Raw genomic sequence first — 24,279 nt, 5'->3', positions numbered from 1 at the left:
CTATAGAAATATTATTTTAAAAAGCTGTGTAAATATTTTGTATTTTTCATCATTAAGGCCATTGAAATTTTAATTAGGTCGAGGAAAAAAATTACTTTGTATAAATTCCTTTAACTTAAATTATTAACTATTGTTCAAATTCTTGAAATCTAGAAGGTGACGTTTTTGCTTATTCTTTATTCACACCACCATCTATATATAAAAAAAGAAGTGTACATTTTGATTGTCACTCCATAACTCGAGAACGGATAGAAAGATTGCCATGAAATTTTTAGCCATAAGAATATAAAAATCAAATTCTGTGTATGTGTTATGTTCGCTATGAAAACGTATTTCCCACACTTCAAGCATCACCAAATTTTGGTTATAAGTTCTTTCGATCAACGGGAAGGTTTTAGGCTAAAAATAATTTCGATATATAAAAGGGGCGTAGCACCTCCCATACAAATGGTATCCTTGGTACTGCATAACTTTGAAGGTATACATGCAAGAACATTGAAATTCAGTAAGGAGTTATATGAGGTCAATCCCTAACACCACCAAGAAAACGTGGAATTAGGAAAACGGGGCGTGGCACCTCCCATACAAATGGAATATATCATACTGCATATCTCTTGATGTAGTAATGGTAGGATAATGAAAAGTGGTAAGGAGCTATATGACGTTAAGTCCTAACACCTCCAGTAAAATGTGGAAAGGGGAAAAAGGGGCGTGGCACCTACAAATGGGATTTTTCAGAACTATGGCTGCCGTACAAACTTAAGTTATTTTAACACCTAAAGTTTGACTGCATTGTTGAGTTTGGCTGTTATGCCTTTTGGACGTTTAATAATCTCCCGCCGTTAAAAAAATTTGTTAGCTTCAGTCTATCTACATCTATCTATATATATAAAAATTAAATTCTGTGTGTGTGTTCCCTATGAAAACGTGTTTCCCATACATCAGTCATCACCAAATTTTGGCTGTAGGTTCCTTCGATCAAGACGAAAGTTTTTCATATTTCAGAATTAAGAATTTTAAATTTAAATGTCTTTGTTGTTTGGCTATGCGAACGAATTATCTTCGCTCCAAAAAATGATCATGTTAAAAAAATCAATGATCGCATTCAAAACCAATTTCCTGGTGAAGCGACGAAATATAAATCGATCGACACAGTTACAGATGAAGATAAAATTGTGAATGATCCAATTGAATTTCTAAACTCTTTAGAACCACCTGGAATGCCTGCGCATATATTAACTTTGAAAATTGGCTCACCAATCATGCTTCTTCGGAATTTAAACACACCAAAATTGTACAAATGGACTTTGCGTTTAGAAATTAATACCGAATTTAATCGAAGCAACAATCATCAGCGATAAACGCAAAGGTGAAGATGTGATCATACCATACTACGCTTCCCAAGGCAGTCGGTTCTATGTACCTAAGCGACTCGGGATTTTCCCGACCAAGGACTGTCATTACAGTGTGACCCCATTTAATTTGTTTCGTCCCACCCACAAATTGTCATCCTCCCAGCAGCTCCTTGCAGCAGGACTGCTCCATGTTCTCTTACTCCAGGAAGGCATCGAATTCAATCCGGGTCCGTCTCCGTGTGTAACGTAGGCTGAATGAGTCCATAGTTGTACCAGAAGTTTGCTCAACGACTTAACTGAAAGCCCTATCAGAAACCAAAACCTTTGCAATGAAATAACTCCGTCCTCTTGCCAAATACTACAACAGAACTTGCTGCTTCTTTAACTGTGTCACTTCCTATAGCTGGAGTCTTATCCTGGTGAGCGCTTGGCATGAGCATATAGCGTGCTCGATCATTTCATCGTCCAGCCCGTACTCTCTACATCTGCTATCACTGACAAGGCATAATTTAAAAGCATGTGCCACCAAAAGGCAATGTCCAGCCAGAACACTGATCATGAGCCTACAGTCCGCTCTTTTGGGAGCTGGCTAGCCTAGGTTTTTCCAATATTTGATGATGCTATACTACTATGGCGGCCGCCGTGTTGTGATGGTAGCGTGCTCCGCCTACCACACCGAAGATCTTGGGTTCACGCCCCGGGCAAAGCAACATCAAAATTGTAGAAACAAATTGTTTCAATTAGAAGAAAGGTTTTCTAAGCGGGGTCGGCCCTCGGCAGTGTTTGCAAAGCACTCCGAATGTAAGCATGCAAGTGATTTTAAGCTAATTTCGGAAATAAAATAGTTTGAACCTTTAGGCGCTTACAACATTTTTCGTATCAACCATTCTAACGTACTTGTATAAATCGAAGCTTTCAGCTCAACTCATTTTAGTTTACCAGAGCCACGGATAATTATTATAAAATAAATAAATGTAAGACGCGAGATTTAAGGCCGAGCTTCTCCTCCAATTTGCGACGTATACCTTTTTAAATTTTCCCGCAAATTGGAGGGACGGGACCTTCTTGTTTTATTCCGACTCCGAACGGCATCTTCAAGGCAGATGAGTTTTAACTGAGAGCTTTTCATGGCAGAAATACACTCGCAGTGCTTGCCAAACACTGCCGACGTGGGACCCTGATTAGAAAATTTTTCTTCTAATTGAAAAAACTTGTTTGTAAAATGATGATGTTGCTTTTCCTTACATACTTAATGTGCGCTTAACCGCTTAAACTCCGACTGGCACAAATTGGTCACACCAAGGGAGTTTAAATCGCTTTCCACCTGGTCCTTCCAGCGGAGTGGGGGCCGCCCTCTTCCTCTGCTTCCATAGGCGGGTTCCGATATAAACACTCTGTTAGCCGGAGCATCTTCTTTCATTCGTATAACATGGCCTAGCCAGCGCAGCCGCTGCATTTTAATTCGCTGGACTATGTTGATGTCTGCGTAAAGCTCGTACAGCTCATCGTTAAATCTTCTTCGGTACTCGCCATCGCCAATGCGTAGAGGTCCATACATCTTTCGAAGAACTTTTCTCTCCCACTTCACTCCCAGCGCCCGCTTTATCTGATGTTGTCATGGTCCATTGTTCTGCACCATATAGCAGGACGGGTACGATAAGTGACTTGTAGAGTATGATTTTCGTTTGCCGAGAGAGAACTTTACTTTTTAATTGCCTACTTAGTCCAAAGTAGCGTTTATTGGTAGTCCAAAGTAGCATTTATTTCTGGCTATACCAGAAAACAACAGCCATTATCAATGAGAATAATGAACTCTGACACCTAGTGATGGCAAAGTTGTTCTTGTCAAAACAGAGAATGTTCCTGCTACACTTTTCTGATTTGGAGCCAACCTAGACAGTGACTAGATAAACAGCTGGGACCACGTATAGATAGCACTAGCCTCTTTTGGCCAATATCAAACTAGGAGTAACTTGACTTTGCCCAGATCAGGGATCTGTTTATCATTACTCAATTGCGCTCTCATTGCGTAAACACCTGCAGGGGCAATAAATAAAAAAAAAACTGTCTATAAATTTCTTTGCAAGGCCCATTTTCCAGCAAGTCAGGCGGAAAAACTTTTTCAAAGATTGCAGACTCAGAACAACTACAAAACTTCCTCACCATAGAACCAAAATATATAAAAAATAGTACTTTTCGTTTAACATAGGCCCCATATTTCAATAGCAGCGCGAAGTGCCCATCTATGTACTTGCATACAATACACACCTGATACACCTACATACATACACGGCTATTGTCACACGAAATGCGATTTAAATAATAAAAATTTCAGCCTTTTTCGTGCACCCAGAACTGTGTTTATTATTGAAGGAAGTTGTTAAGGTAAGTTCGAAATCTGATTAAACAATTTATCTGAACCGAGGCCCGTGTTTTTTAAAGCCGTATTCTTGGGAGGTCTTTTCTAGTGAAACGTGTCATTTTATGCTACATTAAACCAAGCTACTTGGAGTTGCTCTAAAGATCGAAAATTTTGGAGCATTAAGTGAAGATGGTCTATGCTGTAATGAAAGTCTTTGGTCGATAAATCGTCCAATCAATCCCGTGCTGTTGCCATAAACGCTCAAATAAATCATGGACTTAGACAAAATCCCAACAACTTTGCACCCGGCCTGTAAAGACTTTTCGACACAGACAGACAGGCAAGTCGTTTTCAAAGCCTCGTAGGTGCATATGGAACAATTTCAGTCAATAAGGATTCAATATGGTAACTTGTCGCAACTGTTTCTTAAATTCGGTAAGTCGAAACTCCCTTCCGCAACAGAAGAGGTATCCCAATCAAATTCGCTAATGGCGAGTAATAGGCCAACGGCAATTGATTTTTATGTTGCCGAATTTCATCACAGTGTGTTCGGAGATGGTCCCTTATTCGCCTAGAAGGGCAGCTTTACTTAGTAGGCTCTATACAAATGCTGTTTCGGCGTATCCTAATCAGTGCGATATTGTGGCAGACCTGCGACTTTCTACAACGACTGGACTATTTTAGAGCATAGATAATCTATGGATCATCTGCATTTATAGTTCACCCTTCCCCATCACATCTTTAATCACGGCAACTTCCGGTTTAGTTAAGCCGATTTCGGTAAATTGTGTGCTAGTTTGATGTAACGCACTGGGAACTGCGAGCAGCACCAATATATTAGTGTCAGTACAACGAACAAAGCAGCTTAGCGGTTTAAAACAATACCTACCATAAATAAGGTCAATATTGCACACATGGCGTCTATGGTCCATTTGTTATTCAGGCTGACTGATACGTGGTTTCTGGCCAACTTCCCTCACAGGATAGACTATGGGTTATCGTCAACTGCCCCCTGTGCAAGATTCATCAGGGTTGTTACTAGGAGATATTTTCTTTTGATACAGTAGACTATTTAACTGGTTCAAGGATCTATGCAAGTTGGGCAGCAATGTTGGTAGGTAAACAAATTAATTATTCAGTTTATTCTTCTTGATTTAGATGTTTCATTCCTGAATTCTACAGAATTGTCTGTCTACCATTCAGACAGTTTGTGCTCTACTATTTGTGCTTATAGAACTATCCTGGGTAGCCGAAGACAACATATTGTTAATCCTCTTGAAATTCTCCTCCCTAAATGGGTTCCTTTGTTAACAAACCACCTATTACACTTGTGTAAGCCCCCTTATTCTGGGGATCTCGTGGGCTTAGTTGTCACGCAATATCGCATTCTCTCGCTAGTGCTGAGGCTTCGACTAAAAAATTAAGCCGCATCTCCGGTATCCTACAAACTGGAATGAAGCGAGCTAGACGCTTTGAAGTTGATGAAAGTAAGTCACTCGATTGTAATCAAATCGGCTTATCTATTAAATGATAGGACATACATGTGCCGCGCAGGCAGTAAAGCGGCAATTACCCACCGACGTGTGTTTGACCGAACCCTCAAGCCCGTAGGAATCAATAGCTATCATCCGGTGGCAAAATCCTGAGCCTGATAAATAATTTTGCATGTAAATGCAACAACAACGATTTGAGCCAGATAAATCCAGATAGAAGTTTGGTTCAATTTGTGAGCCAGATAATTTGTTAATTACTTCTTTTTAGGTTGGCAACGCGGCCTTTAATATACCTACTTTTTCAAAAATAGATGTCGCTGCTTAGCCTTTCGCCGTATGAGTTAAATGAAAAACAGCGGCGACATCTGCCTATCACATTTCACGTGTGCGAAAATTTCACATCTGCTTCTCAAGTCTCTCAATGATCCAGAGCATTCCCGTGAGAATTGAGCGTGAGCCGGAGCTGTAAAACTCACTGAAAGACGGCAAATGTGTGCGTCTGTGTACATGTATATAACATATTTGTGTGTGTATTGTTTACAGATAAGCACTGTTGCCATTGACCATTTTGCATGCATGCTTATGGAAACATCACTTTTTCCAATTTAATTTTTAACGTTGTAAAATGCTGGAATTAATATTAAATAAATATAGATAGATTAAATATTTATAATCTGCAGTTTTACACAATTATTTCGAATTATTTTCACAATTTTTCAAACTTTAATTAGGTGTTTTTGCATAAAACTGCAAACGGTCAAAAATTAGCGCACAAAAGTTTACTAGGCAACTCTGTCTAGTGAGAGAGCGATCAGCTGACACGTTCTTACGGAAAAAATCAAATGCCGGCTTTCAGTGAGTTTTACAGCTCCGGCTCACGCTCAATTCTCACGGGAGTGTTCTGGATCATTGAGAGACTTCAGAAGCAGATGTCGTGAAATTTTCGCACACGTGAAATGTAATAGGCAGATGTCGCCGCTGTTTTTCATTTAACTCATACGGCGAAAGGCTAAGCAGCGACATCTATTTTTGAAAAAGTAGGTATATTAAAGGCCGCGTTGCCAACCTAAAAAGAAGTAATTAACAAATTATCTGGCTCATAAATTGAACCAGACTTCTATCTGGATTTATCTGGCTCAAATCGTTGTTGTTGCATTTACATGCAAAATTATTTATCTGGCTCAGGATTTTGCCACCTGATGATAGCTAAAATTGTTTTGTTTCTACGTTCCGGGCTACGTACGCACGGGCGTTGCACGTCGGTGAGTTTTCGTTTACATTGCACACTCATAAGATAGGTCGTGTCAGCTGACTCGTTTTTGGTACGTACGTTCGTGAGTAACTGCCGCATAAGATTTAAGTGTGAGCTTTGAACGTTCGTCAACGCAGATTATAAGTCCAGCGTTGGCCATGGAAATAATTTCGAATTGCCACTGTAACCTATCCCAAGAGTGGGTGCTTCTTTGTAAGCCTTCGTCTTCAAGTTTTCTGCCATCAGCTGGCGAGCGGAAATATCCGAGTGTATGGTGTATTTTTAAATTTCCAAGACCCCTAACTAGCCCCACAGAAGCTACCCGACTAACTAGTTGCGTTCACTCAAAGCAACAGCAAGTAACACCAAACGATTTAAGGAAATTACGCCGTCTACGAGCAGTGTAGTCTTGCTCACAATACCCCAACATAGCAACAAGTACTTCTTTTTGTGCTCTAACATCGCATGATCCTATTTTTTACTGCTTAAACCAAATCAAAAAAGGTAGTTTTTATCAGCTGCTTGAGGGGTTTAAGGGGTTGTGTAGCGCAATATATAGCTTCTCCAACTCAATTGTCAACCTCACCTTCGAGCGGCGAATCCCGTTTCACTAACAGACGAGGGTCTTGTGATCCCAAGCTTCTCATGGAACTTGGGGTGGGGAGGGAGGGATGGCCATGAAGGTTTAATGGGGCCATATAAATCGTTCCCGAGATGGTCGGGCTAGTACCATCATGGTGCTGTGCATTGTTTACTATAGAGTTTGGCAGCTTAAATTGAGGTTATTTGCGAACAGAGTGGAAGGTAGTGAAATAGGCAGTCGAATGACATATAATGAGGGAATGGCGTTCGGAGTTTTTTCAAAGTTAAAAAAAAAATGATGAAAGCTTTAATATAAATAAAAATATTGTTTTAATAACAACAAAAACGCCTTATATATTCTATATACATAAATTAGTAAGGATTATCTCACTTTAAAATTTGAGCTAAATAATCTAGTTTTTTTTTTGAAACTGAGTCGAGAACTGTGCGTGTGAATGTGCGAATTTTCACCGATCAGCTGTTATTTGCGCTACTTGGTAAGATTTACAATGGTGCTGTGTTACCGGAGCGTGCCGAATCTGTATCCGGCAAAGGACCATCACATCGATAACACTCCCAAAAGCCTTCAGGGAGTAACATCATCGCTACAACAAAAACATCAGCTGCTTGAATATCTTCCCTAGCGCCAGGTTAAGCTCTGTCTAAAACAATCTTTGGTTTCAAAATGAAAGGCTTTTCCCAATATTACGGGCAAAGACTTATAAGCCTTGTGAGAACTCAAATTCAAACACGCGACTGCTAGTCGCGGTGGAAAAATTTTTTTTGAAGTCCAGGATTTATCATATCCGGAATATTTGATCGAAAATAGATTTACCAGGTCTTAAGCCTGACATTATGCTTCATTTACTACCACAATATGCTAGATATATCCTGATATCAGCTATTAAGCAATCTGATGTGTCGCTGTTTTAGGGATAGCTGTTCTAGTGGATTGTACAAGGCACACTTCGATTCATTTCTTAGGAGTTGGTGCAGGCTCATAATCGTCTCTTCTTCCTTCTTTTTGATATACAATTTACCACATTCGGCTTCTATTTAAGAGCTGCATCCGGTAACCGAAGGGTTACATTATCACTTTTGTCGCTTAAAGGCTTTGGCTTCGCCGTTTTCTCTGTCTTAAAGGGACCAAAAAGTGTATGTAATTCACTGGCTGATAACAGCACTCATCGAAAGCTATCGATAAAATACACATAAAATATATCGACACTTGTATCTCTTCTCCCTACAACGCATATCTGGCACCACTGCCCACTATCAATATCAGCTGATTACTTTACTAAATTGTATTTGTTTTGAGAGCTATGAATTAACTTTTTCTAATCTTGTATTTCTCTAAAATTTGTTTGATTGCTTTGGTAATAGTGCAGTTTACGGTACCCACCGAAATTTGGGTCAAAATTTTGGTAATAGTCTAGTTGAGGGGTCGACTGCTAATACGCTACCTAAAATATCGAGAGAGGTGTCAAACGACGCGTATTAATCTCGAGAACAATAATCCGATGGCGGAAAAGAAAAATTTTATCTCTGTCCGGAGATATTTGCATTTGAAGTTGGCGATTTCCATGTGGTTGTTGTTGTGTTTGTACCCCCAAAAAAAATTGTGCATCACCGTGGCGGTAGCCACGGTTATACCACACACCCGGACTTGGCATGGCGTAGCCCAGGGTTATTTTTTATAATCGCGGCCGAAGGCCGCCAACGCAGAAAGGTGTTCTGCGCAAAAATACTATGGATCCGACCCCCGGTTTCGGAGGTACCCGCGGGTTTTTCGTTAATATCTTTTGAACGCGTTAAAATTTTTATTTTCCGCCTTCGGATTATTAATACTGATTTCAAGACGCGTCGTTTGACACCTCTCTCGATATTTTTGGTAGCGTATTAGCAGTCGACCCCTCAACTAGACTATTACCAAAATTTTCGAGTGAGGTATCAAAAGACGCGAATTCACGTCTAGATCAAGAATCCGAAAGCGGAAGTTAACTCTTTTTACCCGTTCAAAAGATATTAACGAAAAACCGAAAAAAGACCCGTGGTCCCTCCGAAACCGGGGGTGGGATCCATAGTATTTTTGCGCAGAAGACCTTTCTGCGTTGGCGGCCTTCGGCCGCGCTGATAAAAAATAACCCTGGGCTACGCCATGCCAAGTTCGGGTGTGTGGTATAACCGTGGCTGCCGCCACGGTGATGCACAATTTTTTTTGTGGGTACAACACAACAACAACCACATGAAAATCGCCAACTTCAACTGCAAATATCTCCGGACAGAGATAACATTTTTCTTTTCCGCCTTCGGATTATTGTTCTCGATTAATACGCGTCTTTTGATACCTCACTCGAAAATCTTAGCCCAACTTTAGGGTGGGTACCGTAAACTGCACTACTACCGAAAACAGTTAAATACACAGAATTCATTGGGCATCAAAGTAGAACGGACACATTTTACTCAGCGCAAATCCAAAAGCAACTGCAAACCTACTAAAATAAACAAGCTAAATATTATAAATTAATTGTAAATTTGAAATAGTACACGAGAGAATGGCTCCAGCAGAATCAATTGGAAAATATTGTTTTGCGATTGATCGTGGTGGCACTTTCACCGACATAATTTGCATACGCCCTAATGGTAAAGTGCGTACATTAAAATTATTGTCTGAGGATCCTGCTCGTTATAGTGATGCGCCAAGAGAAGGCATACGACGTATATTAAAAGAGGTGAGTAAGCAATTTAATATGTATACGAAATTGAATGTGAAAATGTATTAAATACTCTTCTGACTTTTACTCCTCGAGGAAACTGGAACCGATGTTACTGCGGAAGGACTTGTGGACACCATTCAAATTGGTTGGATACGCATGGGCACAACTGTAGCCACGAATGCGCTGCTCGAACGCAAAGGTGATCCCGTGGCATTGGTGGTAAATGAAGGTTTTCGCGATTTGCTTTATATTGGCAATCAAGCGCGTCCGAGAATTTTTGAATTGAATATACGTAAACCATCGAATTTATATAAAACAGTTACAGAGATTGGGTGTCGTGTTGTACCAGAACAAGCGGAGCGTTGTAAGTTAGGTAAGAGGCATTTTGCACTATCAACGACACCTCCATCCTTAATCATTTTCCATAATTCTTGCAGAACATACATGGAAAGTACTTGAAGGCACCTCAGGTGCTCGCTATTTGGAAATGCAACCTGTCGACGTGGCAGCTGTACGCACATCATTGCAAGAAGTGCGCCATCAAGGTATAAAAAGCGTAGCTGTAGTGTTGGCGCATAGTTTTGCTTGTCCAACTCACGAATTACAAGTTGGAGCTATTGCACAAGAATTGGGTTTTACGCATATCACCCTATCGCATCAGGCCATGCCTATGCGACGTTTAGTAGCAAGAGGTTATACTGCCTGCGCCGAGGCATATCTAACGCCACACGTAGAACGTTATCTCAACAGGTAATTAAGATTATTTTTATTTTGATCATGCATATTAAAGTAGATAAATAGATAGGTTGATACGGCATGCTATAATTTGATAACAAAAGTTTAAAAGATGCAAAATAAGTGCTATTGCAGCGATATTTTGTAGACTTTTAAGATGAGAGCGCGAAGCCATGTAGTAGGGGTGAAGGGCTCAGTAACTATTCAAATAATCTCAAATTATACTGTCTGCTGCAGCCTATCTAGGCTATATACATGAAGATTTTATGGCATTTGAAAGTGATGCCAAGAGGTGTCACTTTGGGATTCAAGGGGTTGGGCAGTGTAACCATTTGAAGGCGTTTACAGAGCATTATAAATTGCCCTGTTTACCTAACAGGCGAAGCTCTGGCGACCCCAATTTCCACTCGGAAGGAGGAGCTTGGATGACGTACAAGGTTCAACCTGGTCACATCAGATCGTTCCCGATTTCGCCAGGCTAGAACCTTGATGGGATCATCAACATTGATTAAAGCTCCCAAAACTTACAGGGAGTGATCTTATCGCCACAGGAAGAAAAAAGAACGCAATACTGCTCAGTCCCACACTGCATGGCCAAATTTTGCGATGAATATTGCAATAGACTCAACTCTATAGTTTAGAAAATATCATGGGTAAAAATTTTGTAAATGTAAATCTTACTGTACAAATATTTTAGAAATAAAATTGAATTGAATTTTGCTGACGAAGAGATAGTTTTATAAGTGTATATTTTTATCAGCCCTCAAAATATGGCTTTTATTGCCTTCACCAGAAAATGTTTCGCCTTAAAGTTAAAAGTAAGGCCTATCTATTCCCCTGAAAGGCATGTACGGGCGCAGAAGCATTATTAGATTCCAGAGACTTCAAAAATGTTGAAAGAGAACTCTTGAAAAAGTTCCGCAGACATTCTGGTCTGGGCGCCGAAACGATCCATTGGTCACTAAGTACAACTGCGATGGCATCCGAAAAAACTGTTCTGCATCAGTTTTTTGCATTAAAATAACAACCACACTTCGTCAATTTAGTTTAGATAGTGTGAATTAGACGATTGCACCAAATATTCAAAGAACTCTAGTACAATCATCTAATGTTCAAAATGGTCGACATTTGGGAAGTCCATGTTGTAAATAAGGTCGCCGATGATTTAAAATAAAAATAAAAAATAAAATGTAAGACGTGATAACCTCCGAAGAGATCTAAGGCCGAGCTTCTCTTCCAATCTGCGTCGTGCTCCTCTTGATTTTCCCTACAAATTGGCCGGGCGGGACCTACATGTTTTATGCCGACTCGGAACGGCATCTGCAAGGCAGATGAGTTTTCACTGAGAGCTTTTCATGGCAGAAATACACCCGGAGTAGCTAAGCGTGGGGCAGTTGAGGGCGAGCAGTCTAATATGAGTTATAAGGGAGTCATTTGATGCGCTTGTAGGTGTATGAGTCGTGGCACAGTGGATGACGTACCCGATTCACACGTTTGGGGTTGCGGGTTCAAAGCCCACTGCAAGCAAGCATTTTTTAAATTTATTATCTTTTTTTATTTTATAAATTATTATTTTAATGGACAGTATGTTATTTTACTTAGAGAGAGGTCACTATGTACCTGTTAAACCTTGTATTTATTCATTGGGGGCGAGAACTGGGGGCTCCAAGGTATTGGCTGCGGGATGAGCCACCTTGTTTTGCTTTGAAAAACCCCTATTACACCTTTTGGTTGTATTTATTCATTGGAGGCGTGCACTGGGGGCTCTGAGGTTTCGCTCTAATGAGCCACCTCATCTTCTATTTGAAGAACCTCTTGTATTTATTCATTGTGGGCGAGCACTGGGGGCTCTGAGGTTTCGCTCTAATGAGCCACCTCATCTTCTATTGAAGAACCCTTAAAAATGTGATATGGAGGCGAGCACTGGGCTCTGAGGTATTGGCACCCCATCTTCTACTCGAAGAACCTCTTGTATATATTCATTGGGGCGAGCACTGGGGGCTCTGAGGTTTCGCTCTAATGAGCCACCTCATCTTCTATTTGAAGAACCCTTAAAAATGTGATATGGAGGCGAGCACTGGGCTCTGTGGTATTGGCACCCCATCTTCTACTCGAAGAACCTCTTGTATTTATTCATTGGGGCGAGCACTGGGGGCTCTGAGGTTTCGCTCTAATGAGCCACCTCATCTTCTATTTGAAGAACCCTTAAAAAATGTGATATGGAGGCGAGCACTGGGCTCTGAGGTATTGGCACCCCATCTTCTACTCGAAGAACCTCAATTTTAAATTAAAAACTAAAACTATATCTTTAGAATATTTCACTAACAAGTTGAGAATTACAAGGACACTCAATGGCTAATGAAACAAACGAAAGAAAAGAGGTCATAGTTTAAGTCGCTTAAACATGCTCCCCCCCTAGACGGCTTAGTCGTCTAGTTGTAATTCCATATTAGCCGGTCATCCGGCTCGAAGGACCATAGCTAAGCGTGGGGCAGTTGAGGGCGAGCAGTTTAATATGAGTTATAAGGGAGTAATTTATGCGCTTGTAGGCGTATCAGTCGTGGCACAGTGGATGACGTACCCGACTCCCACGTTTGGGGCTGCGGGTTCAAAGCCCACTGCAAGCAAGCATTTTTTAAATTTATTATCTTTTTTTATTTTATAAATTATTATTTTAATGGACTGTATGTTATTTTACTTAGAGAGGTCACTATGTAACTGTTAAACCTTGTATTTATTCATTGGGGGCGAGCACTGGGGGCTCCAAGATATTGGCTGCGGGATGAGCCATCTTGTTTTGCTTTGAAACACCCCTATTACACCTTTTGGTTGTATTTATTCATTGAGGGCGTGCACTGGGAGCTCTGAGGTTTCGCTCTAATGAGCCACCTCATCTTCTATTTGAAGAACCTCTTGAATTTATTCATTGGGGGCGAGCACTGGGGGCTCTGAGGTTTCGCTCTAATGAGCCACCTCATCTTCTATTTGAAGAACCTCTTGTATTTATTCATTGTGGGCGAGCACTGGGGGCTCTGAGGTTTCGCTCTAATGAGCCACCTCATCTTCTATTGAAGAACCCTTAAAAAATGTGATATGGAGGCGAGCACTGTGGGCTCTGAGGTTTCGCTCTAATGAGCCACCTCATCTTCTATTTGAAGAACCTCTTGTAATTATTCATTGGGGGCGAGCACTGGGGCTCTGAGGTTTCGCTCTAATGAGCCACCTCATCTTCTATTTGAAGAACCCTTAAAAATGTGATATGGAGGCGAGCACTGGGCTCTGAGGTATTGACACCCCATCTTCTACTCGAAGAACCTCTTGTATTTATTCATTGGGGGAGAGCACTGGGGGCTCTGAGGTTTCGCTCTAATGAGCCACCTCATCTTCTATTTGAAGAACCCTTAAAAAATGTGATATGGAGGCGAGCACTGGGCTCTGAGGCATTGGCACCACATCTTCTACTCGAAGAACCTCAATTTTAAATTAAAACCTAAAACTATATCTTTAGAATATTTCACTAACAAGTTGAGAATTACAAGCACACTCAATGGCTAATGAAACAAATGAAAGAAAAAAGTCATAGTTTAAGTCGCTTAAACACGGAGCGCTTGCCAAACACTGCCGAGGGGCGACCCCGTTTAGAAAAATTTTCTTCTTGTTGAAAACCCTTATTTCTAAAATTTGATGCTGCTTTGTCCGGGGTGTGAACCCAGGGCATACGGTGTGGTAGGCGGAGCACGCTACCATCACACCACGGTGGCCGCCAATTTAGTCGTTGATAATGTCAGGTTTCGCAAGGCGAAAAAACTGGAGAGATCAGAGAGGTAGCCGTTTATTTTGTTGCAAAGCTCATCGATCTGTGGGCCTGGGCCTGTGGCCATTATTGTGCAGTCATCGGCGTAGGAAACGATAGCAACTCCTTCTGGTGGCGAAGGTAGCTGTGATATGTAGAAGTTAAGCAAAAGTGGGGATAGGACACCACCCTGTGGCACCCCTTGTTAATTTTTCTTGGTTTTGATCTTGCGTTTCTAAATTGAACCGATGCTTGCCGACCACCCAGATAATTTGCGGTCCACCTTTTAATATTTGGGCCCTTCCAGGTCTTGCAGTAACGTGCCATGGTTGACCGTATCAAAAGCTTTTGATAGATCTAGCGTAACGAGTACTCTTCTATGGTGGGGGTTTTGATTTAAACCGCAATTTATCTGGGTGCTAATGGCATTTAGCGTGGTGGTTGTGCTATGAACTTTTCTAAAGCCATGCTGATGACAGGTTAGTTGCAAATTTGCTTTGAAACAGGGGAGCAAAATGGCTTCAAGCGTCTTGGCTACTGGCGATAGGAGAGATATCGGGCGATATGACTCTCCTATGTTAGCTGGTTTTCCAGGCTTTAATAGCGGGATCACTTTGGCCATTTTCCATTTTTCGGGAATGACAAAGGTGGAAAGGGACAGATTGAAGACATGTGCTAAATATTTGAAACTATCTTTTCCTAGGTTTTTAAGCATCGGCATGGCTATGCTGCTTTGGATGGTGCAGCTTGACCGATGGCATCCTCAATCTCTTTGGCGGTGTTGGTAAGTGGGGACGCTCTGAATTTATGTTTATGTGCGTATCTGTTGGCCCGCCGTTTAACCTTGTCAACCGTAGAATGCATTATATATTGTCGGCAAAAAGCGCTCGCGCATTTTTTCGCATCCGACAGCACTTTATCGCCAAAGGCGTTGGAAATTTTGTCATTGTGCTTGGACGGACTCGATAGGGACCTTACGGTGGACCAAAGCTTACCCACACCGGCAGAGAGGTTACAACTACTTAGATGCTCCTCCCATTTCGCCCGCTTGTTTCATCCACAAGCAATCTGATGCGTTGGTTTATATCCTTTATTTGGGGGTCGCCGTAATCGAGCTGTCTTATAAGGTCACGTTCTCTCGCTAAATTTGCGGCCTCCGCCTGAAAATGAGGCCGAATTTCGGGAATTCTTCTGGCGGGAATAAAGCGAGCCGAGGCGGATTCACTGACCTTGCGGAAAGTACGTTCCCCTTGGCGAGCATCAGTCGGGATAGGGAGGGCAGCAAAGCGGCTGTCTGTAAAGGATTTGTACTCATCCCACTTTCTCTTTTAAAGTTTATGAAAGTGCGTTTTTCGGAGACGATGAAGTCGGCGGTACGCTCGAGCGAAATAAGTATTGGCAGGTGATCGGATGCCAATGTTACCATCGGCTGCCAGTTGACGCAGTTTACGAGTCCTGCACTCACGATTGATATATCTGGGGAACTGTGACAGCTTCCTACCGTACGAGTGGGGGTGTTTCGGTTTATTGTGCAGAACGTCGTTTTTTCTATTTGATCCGCCAACATGTCACCCCTGCTGTCTGCCTTCAGGTTTGAATGGCATAAGATCGTGATGGGCATTGAAATCGCCTAAGATAATGCGATTATCGCCAGTGAGTAGGGCTCTGATATTAGGGCGATATCCACTGGGGCAACAGGTGGCAGGACGGATGTAGATGTTGATGATTTCTAGGTTTACATCGCCTGACCGGACAGATAAGCCGTGACGTTCTAAGACCCTGTCCCTGCGGCCGATGTCGGGATCAAATATATGATATTGCACTGAGTGGTGTATGATAAACGCGCGACCGCCTATTTTTCCGCTCTCGCGATCTTTTCTGTGGACATTATACCCAGAACAGGTCTGCAGAGCAGATCTTGCTGTGCGTTTAGTCTCTTAAATCGCAGCGATGCGGATGTTGTTTTTTTTTGTTTTTTGTGTTTCGTGGAAGGAGACTGCGAGACTCCGAGTGTAGGACTCCCTTCTTCCGTGAAGGCCTACCCACTAAAACCTAACCTCCCACGGCCCGCGCAAATCCCCGTACCTAGGACCGCGTTTAGCATTACTTCGGGTACGGGTGCGCGCTATGCAAGCTCTATGGCTACTCTCACGCTAATGGGCTAGGCATTCGTCTTCTTGTTTACTGATAAGTATATGCTGCACATATGTATGTGCTGACCGTATCCCATCTGTCTCTTCGACAGGTCATGTTATTGTTGACACTGCCCGGGGATAGGTCGCCAAGTACCTCTTCTACCCTCCTTCACTGATCGGAGAAGTGCCTGCATTCGAAGAAGGTGTGGTGTACATCGTCTATTTTCCCACAGTACAGGCAGCTAGGGTTATCAACCTTGCCCATTTTGTGTAGGTATTTGCGGAAGTAACCGTGTCCCGGTAGAAACTTGGTCAGGTAAAAGTCTACCTCTCTGTGTGGTTGCTTCAACCATGGATTCAGTTCAGGGATTAGTTCCCTAGTCCACTTTCCTACGATGCTGTTGCTCCACTGATCTTGCCAGCGTCGGATCGATTCTTCTCGCGCCTGCATGGCAACAGCAGCTCTACTTGCTTGCGATCCGCTGTATATTGCTTTTCTTTCTTCAGCGATAAGATATATCGGTATGTTTCCCGCAACGACCAGGACAGCTTCAGCCGATACTGTGCGGTAAGCCGAAGATATTCGCAGCGCCCCTCTGCGTTGGACCGAGGTGAGGGCGACTCGGTTCTTCCGGTATTTCATTGCGTTCGCCCAGATTTCTGTACCATATAAGAGTATAGAATCCGAGGCTGATGCAAGCAACTTCCTTGTGCATGGCTTTGGGCCACCTGTGTTTGCCATTAATCTACTCAAATTCGCTATTGTGCGCGCAGCTCTTTCGCAGGCTCCTCTTATGTGATCCGAGAAGTTAAGTTTGCTGTCTAACCTCACTCTCAGATATTTCGTTGAAGCGAGTGTTTCTATTGGCTGGTCCTCAACCATCATGTTCCTGGTAGTGGGAATACGTCTCTTTGTGAGGACGACGATCTCCGTTTTTGCTGTTGCTAACTGGAGACCGTGCTCAGCCATCCACCTATTTACTTGACGCATGACCTGGTTTAATTTTAGCTGTGTCAGCTCGCAGCTTGGTGCTGTTATCGCAGCTGCCACGTCGTCTGCAAAAGCAACGAGGAAGGTGATTTCTGGCATGTCTAATCGAAGAAAACTGTCGTAAGTTATATTCCAGAGATCGGGACCTAGTACCGAACCCTAGGCTGCTCCGCCTGTTATTTTTTACCTTTTTTTGATCGTGAGTGGTTTCATATATTAGATACCTGTCTCTTAAGTATTTCCTTAAAATTTCTAACAAATATTGCGGTACGATCTACATAATGAGGCGAGAATACTCCCCTTTAGGGACAGAAATGAAATGCTAACCAAACAGTTCCTGTTGAATACGCAGAGACCTGGGCATCCCAACAGACATGTGATTGATGATCCAACATCGCCCAGGGGCTTAAGGAGTCATCTCCGTAAGCATTATGAGGAAATACGGCAGCTGAGAACACAGCCGTATGAAGCAAAAAAACATACGCAGGTCCTCAGTGAACTCCACAAACAGGCGTCGGAACTCTATGCCAGGAATTGCCCGGTGATACCTGTACACAAAGAACAATACCAAAACTTGCAGAAGACGAACGCACACTCCCTAGGGAAACGCGAGTCACTATAGCTCAACTTCGATCTGGATACTGTAACAGGCTAAACTCTTACCTATCCAGAATCAACCCCGATAGCACTGCTACAACAACAACAAAAACAACAACAACAACAACATGCTAAACATATGTCCTGCTTGTAACGTGTCCCCACATGACACCAACCATCTCTTTAACTGTATTGTGGAACCGACGCCTCTAACGCCCCTCTCATTATGGGCCACCCCTGTTGAAACAACAAATTTCCTTGGACTCCCGTTAGAGGATATTGATGACAATTTGTGATCAGTCGCACCTATTGGACGGGGCGAAGCACTGCTACAACAACAACAACAGCAATCATCTAATTATTGCATATCCAATCTTACTATCAATAAATTTCAGCTTCAAATCAGGCTTTGACAAAGAACTGGCTGGTGTCGATGTTCTCTTCATGCAATCCGATGGCGGTTTGGTGCGCATGGAAAATTTCCGTGGAGCACGTGCCATTCTCTCCGGTCCAGCAGGTGGTGTAGTGGGCTATGCCATGACTGGTGCACGTGAGACGAATGCTCCACTCATTGGTTTCGATATGGGTGGCACATCCACTGATGTCTCGCGCTATGCTGGTGTCTACGAACATGTAACTGAAAGTACTACTGCTGGGGTAACAATACAAGCACCTCAACTGGACATAAACACAGTAGCAGCTGGTGGCGGTTCTATGCTTTTCTTCCGTTCTGGACTATTTGTGGTCGGTCCTGAGTCAGCTGGTGCACATCCTGGACCCTCATGCTACAAAAAAGGTGGACCACTCACTGTAACAGATGCTAATTTAATTTTAGGTCGTTTACTACCTGAATACTTTCCAAAAATATTTGGTTCCAACGAAAATGAAGCACTAGAGTTTGCAGTAACCAAAGAAAAATTTGAAGAACTACGTAAAGTGATTAATGAGTACCTGAATAACGGTGGAGGTGGTGGTGATATGAAAAAATTGTCCATTGAAGATATAGCCTTAGGTTTTATACGCGTCGCAAATGAAGCTATGTGTCGTCCTATAAGAGCACTGACGCAAGCGCGTGGTTTGGATACATCGCAGCATGTGTTGGCATGCTTTGGTGGTGCGGGTGGCCAACATGCCTGCTCAATAGCGCGTGAGTTGGGTATAAGCAAGGTAAAGAAAGCTATAATTGAGCGTATGCTGAGTTTATTATTTACGGAAAATCCTTTTCAATTCACAGGTGCTTGTCCATAAATACGCTGGCGTACTCTCGGCTTACGGGATGGCACTCGCTGATGTTGTACAAGAAACGCAAGAACCTTGTGGTTTAGAATTTTCTTCCGAAAATGCTACATTTTTCAAGACGCGTCTCGACGCGTTAGCCGCACAATGCTCAACAAGCTTGAAAGCTCAAGGATATAGTAAAATTGAGTTGGAACCGTTTTTGCATTTAAGATATGATGGTACTGATTGTGCCTTAATGTGCTCACCGTCAAACACAGCTAGTAAAGATGATGCCTTACTTGCATGCTATGGCGACTTCATTGCAACATTTCTACAGCGTTATCGTACTGAATTTGGTTTTGTTTTACAAAATCGTGCTATCGTTGTAGATGATATACGTGTTCGCGGTTTGGGTAAAAATATTACACCGCCTGAGGTGGAAATTGCAAATGCTGCTGCTGCTACACCGAATGCAGAAGGTTCCACAAGCATATTTTTTGAGCAGGGTGCATATGAGTCGCCCATTTACTTGACTAAAAATTTGTTAGCTGGTAGCAAAATTGTAGGTCCAGCGATTTTGATTGATCAGCTATCTACGATATTGGTGGAGCCAGAATGTGTGGCAGAGGTGACTTCTTATGGTGATCTCGTTATAAATGTAAGCTCCAGCAATCGTACTGTAGTTGACTGCAAACTCGATACTATACAGCTGAGCATTTTCAGTCATCGTTTTATGAGCATTGCGGAACAAATGGGCAGGTAAATAAAAAAATATGTACAAACGCTTTAAAATTGTTTTAAATTTAAAAATGGCTTGGGCGATGAATAGGAATTCCGGAAATTGTTGTTGTGTAATTTCCTGATTATTTTTGTTTTTTTTTTTTGGTTTGATTTCCATTTGTACTCTTCTTCTTATTCCGGAGTAAAACAGGTTTTCTTCGAAGTTGATTCTTTTTTTGCCAGGTGCTTAAACCAAAAATTTGAAGTTCGACTTCTTAAATAAAAAATTAATTAAAATGTAAAATGTTTTTGTGGAGAATTTTTACTTTTATTTCATGGCGCAACGATACAAGGTGGCAGCATGGGACAGCTGATTATAAACTTTTTTATTTGAATTTATACATCAACTTCCGACGCAGTACGATTTTGACATTTGTCCATCGAATTTACAAAAACAAAGTACATCAAACTTTTATTTATGTTTGTAGGTAAGTCGCCATGCTGCCACCTTGTATCGTTCCGCCATGTTTTATTTGAAGTAAAACTACTTAAATCAAAAAAAGTTGATTTGAAGTAAAATATTTAAAAATATATATATTGGACGAAAAGGATTTTTTAGGTCTTATTCCTAAAAAAAGTCAGAAAAAGTTTTCTTTGGCTTACATTTATTTTGAGTGAAAATTCTTAAATTTAAAAATTTATTTTTATCTGAAGTTAAAATTTTTAAATTTTAATTAATGCAAAAATTGCTACTAATCGACTAGTAAATTATCCGAATAAGCCATTGTAGCCCAAGAGCCCTAACTGCAAATTTGGAACAAGCACAGTCTCTAACGTTGGAGAATTTTTGTGTACGCACGTAAGAAAATCTCGACTCGACTAAACTAGTACCAGCCAGCGGGTTAGGGGGCTTAGAATATAGCCGCGGCAGGCATATCTGTCGTAAGAGGCGAATAAAATACCAAATTGATTCAAGTGGTTGCCAGCGCAAAATATAGCTTCTCCAACCCAATTTTCAACCTCACTTACCCGTGGCGAATAATCCTGTTACTTTAACAGCCGAGGTTCTTGGGACCCCAAATTCCTCATGGATCTAGGGGATGGGAGGACAGGATGGCTTTGAAGGTTTCATGTGGTCATACTAAATCGTTCCCGAGATGGTCAGGCTAATGCCTTAATGGTGATTGTTACGGAACATACCGGATCTGCACTCGGCAAAAAACCATCAACATCGATAACACTCCCCAAGGATTTCGAGGAGTGTCCTTATCGCTACAACAACAACAAAGACAACCAGTAATCGTTCGAGAATGATTAGAGAACTATTGCAAATTCAATTCTCATTACAATCCCATTTACAAATACATTAGAGTTCGATTGGAGAACTATAATTCGATAATTAGGTCTCATTTCGTTTGAGAACGGTATGTTTCTTGAGTCGTCCTCTAACATTAGGATTCGAGAAAAGGAGTAATTTTCCAATCTTCCTCTAATCTGTATCTAACTTCAGTGTTTGTTTGGCTTTTGTATTAAACCCACTTTAGCTCATCCCCATATCATTGGAATGAGGGCAAGCATTAGACTGAACTGGCGCGGGATTTCTACTTATATCCCCAAAACATCACCCACACAGTGAGGTGAGAATACTCCCCATAAAGGAGAGAGATGAAATACCGCACAAACAAAATCCGGCACTTAAGGACTCAGCCGTTTGATAAACTGGAGCATGTTAAGGCCATCAAAAAAAAAGTTATTGTTAGGCCCTGAGCTCGAACCCGCGATCTTAAAATGAACAAAGATAATCTTGGCACACGAGCACAGTTTTTCAAATTCTCAAACTACGTAGGCAACAAATCAGCTGCCTAGGAACGTTTATTTTAAATATATCCTACACATAGGACCAACGCAAATGCCTGCGATGTTGATGATATACTATGATGACTGTACAGATTTCCATCTTTATCTTATAATATCTTTGTTGGATGCAGTTATATGTGCCGTGCACACTTTCTACTGGCCAGTGCGTCTAGTTCTGTTAAACAGCTTTTGCTTTTTTGTCTGAAGTTTTACTTCATATATGCAGTACACATGCTTGTTTTTGACGAAACGTTGTAAAAAATGCTCATTTATTTCAAAGGGTACTGCAACGCACTTCAATTTCCACAAACATCAAGGAGCGTCTAGATTTTTCCTGTGCGCTATTCGGTCCCGATGGCGGTCTTGTGAGCAATGCACCACATATACCCGTCCATTTAGGCGCAATGCAAGAAACTGTGCAATATCAGTTGAAGGTGCGTGGTGATAGCTTGAAAAATGGCGATGTTATACTTTCCAATCATCCACAAGCAGGTGGTTCGCATTTACCAGATTTAACGGTGATTACACCCGTATTTTATCGGTAGGTGAAAACCAAGTTTATTTCTTTCATTATTTTGATAAAACAAATTTTAATTTACCTTTAAGTGATCAACCGAAACCAGTCTTCTTTGTCGCCTCACGAGGCCATCATGCGGACATTGGCGGCATTACACCCGGCTCTATGCCACCACATTCCACTTCGCTTGCACAAGAGGGTGCCGCATTTAAATCGTTTTTGATTGTCGAAGCGGGCGTTTTCCAAGAGAAGAATATCGTTGAGCGTCTTACAACGCCGACTGCCGCCAAAGGTGCTACCGGCACACGCAATTTACCTGATAATATTTCCGATCTTAAAGCACAAATCGCCGCCAATCATAAAGGCATACAACTTGTTTCGGAGCTCATTGACTGCTATGGTTTGGATGTTGTGCAGGCCTACATGAATTATATACAACAAAATGCTGAGGTGGCTGTGCGTGATATGCTCAAGGAGATAGCACAAAATATGCTAAAGCGTAATGGCACCACAACACTTGAAGCAGTTGAATTTATGGATGATGGATCACCAATTAAATTGCATGTAGAAATCGATCCCGTACAAGGCAATGCGTTATGCGATTTCACTGGTTCAGGCCCTGAGGTGTGGGGTAATTGTAATGCACCACGTGCCATTACACTCTCCGCACTCATTTACTGTTTACGTTGTATGGTTGGGCATGATGTGCCGCTTAATCAAGGTTGCTTAGCGCCTATCAAAGTACTGGTGCCGAAGAACTCCATTTTGGATCCCTCAGAAGGCGCAGCTGTAGTCGGTGGCAATGTTTTGACGTCGCAACGTGTTGTTGATACAGTTTTAAAAACTTTTAATGTTTGTGCTGCTTCTTGTGGTTGCATGAATAACATAACGATTGGCGATGAAGAATGGGGTTATTATGAAACGGTAGCAGGTGGCGCAGGCGCTGGACCCGCATGGCATGGCGCAGATGGTGTTCACACGCATATGACTAATACGCGCATAACCGATCCAGAAATATTGGAATTGCGTTATCCGATTATATTGAAACGTTTTTGCTTGCGCACTGATCAATCGGGTGGTTTAGGACAATTTCATGGTGGCGAGGGTGTTGAACGCGAATTGCTTTTCCGCAAACCGGTAACGCTTTCGATTTTAACCGAGCGTCGCACATTGCAACCGTATGGTTTGGCCGGCGGTGGGCCAGGTAAACGTGGTTTGAATTTGTTACGCAAACTTGATGGGCGTGTTATTTCACTGGGTGGCAAGACTTGTATCGATGTGGAGACAGGAGTAAGTTGTTACGTGCAAATAATATTTATAAACAAATTTTGAAACATACATACATCTTATATCTTATGCAGGATCTATTCGTATTGAAAACACCCGGCGGCGGCGGTTATGGTATACCCAATGAAGATGCTGCTAGTGAAAAAGTGAAATCGCAAGCTGAAAAACATCATTTAACTGAACGTGGTAGTGTCTTTGAATATAGGCAAGCTCAGGAGTCCGCTTAGCACGTTAAATGAAAAGCGATTGTATGCGCTATGAAGAGTTTACGAAACATATTAAATATTATTGTATATAACACAGTGCAATTAGTTTAAACATTTGAACAAACTTATAGTCGAGATCTTTTGAGTTCTTTTTTAATTGCAGTTAAAGCAAAAATTGGGCTTTTTGAAGCAAATCCTAAATATGCTGGTATAGATCACAAACATACATGTAACTTTGGGGTGGGGTGGGAGGGACGGCCTGAAGGTTTAATGTGGACATATAAATCGTTCCCGAGATGGTCGGGCCAGCACCTTAATGGTGCTGTATTACCGGAGCGTATCGGATCTGTATCCGACAAAGGACCATCACATCGATAACACTCCCCAAAGCCTTCGGGAAGTAACCTAATCGCTACAACAACAACAAACATACAAACACTTCGACAGGTCATCATTAATTCT

The 24,279-nt window shown here is 41.9% G+C and overlaps 1 protein-coding gene across 5 annotated transcripts; it reads left to right on the top strand.

Moving 5' to 3' along the window:
- Window positions 1-8,351: 8,351 nt before the first annotated feature.
- LOC137243907 (5-oxoprolinase) lies at window positions 8,352-23,952 on the top strand. 5 transcript variants are annotated; one of them, XM_067772215.1, is made up of 9 exons: window positions 8,352-8,468; window positions 9,470-9,776; window positions 9,855-10,134; window positions 10,199-10,511; window positions 18,408-19,179; window positions 19,247-19,989; window positions 22,088-22,348; window positions 22,414-23,614; window positions 23,686-23,952. In XM_067772215.1, the coding sequence occupies exons 2-9, from the start codon at window positions 9,600-9,602 to the stop codon at window positions 23,836-23,838; spliced, it is 3,900 nt and encodes a 1,299-aa protein (XP_067628316.1). In that variant the 5' UTR covers window positions 8,352-8,468; window positions 9,470-9,599; the 3' UTR covers window positions 23,839-23,952. The 5 variants fall into 5 exon arrangements, with proteins under 5 accessions (XP_067628316.1, XP_067628318.1, XP_067628317.1 ...); XM_067772217.1 differs by having other exon boundaries at window positions 8,354-8,420; XM_067772216.1 differs by having other exon boundaries at window positions 8,394-8,468; window positions 9,458-9,776.
- Window positions 23,953-24,279: the final 327 nt, after the last annotated feature.

This window comes from Eurosta solidaginis, chromosome 3, assembly GCF_040869045.1.
Source record: "Eurosta solidaginis isolate ZX-2024a chromosome 3, ASM4086904v1, whole genome shotgun sequence".
Lineage (NCBI taxonomy): Eukaryota > Metazoa > Arthropoda > Insecta > Diptera > Tephritidae > Eurosta > Eurosta solidaginis.
The sequence above is the reverse complement of the archived record's forward strand: the minus strand, read 5'-3'. Positions and strand labels throughout refer to the sequence as shown.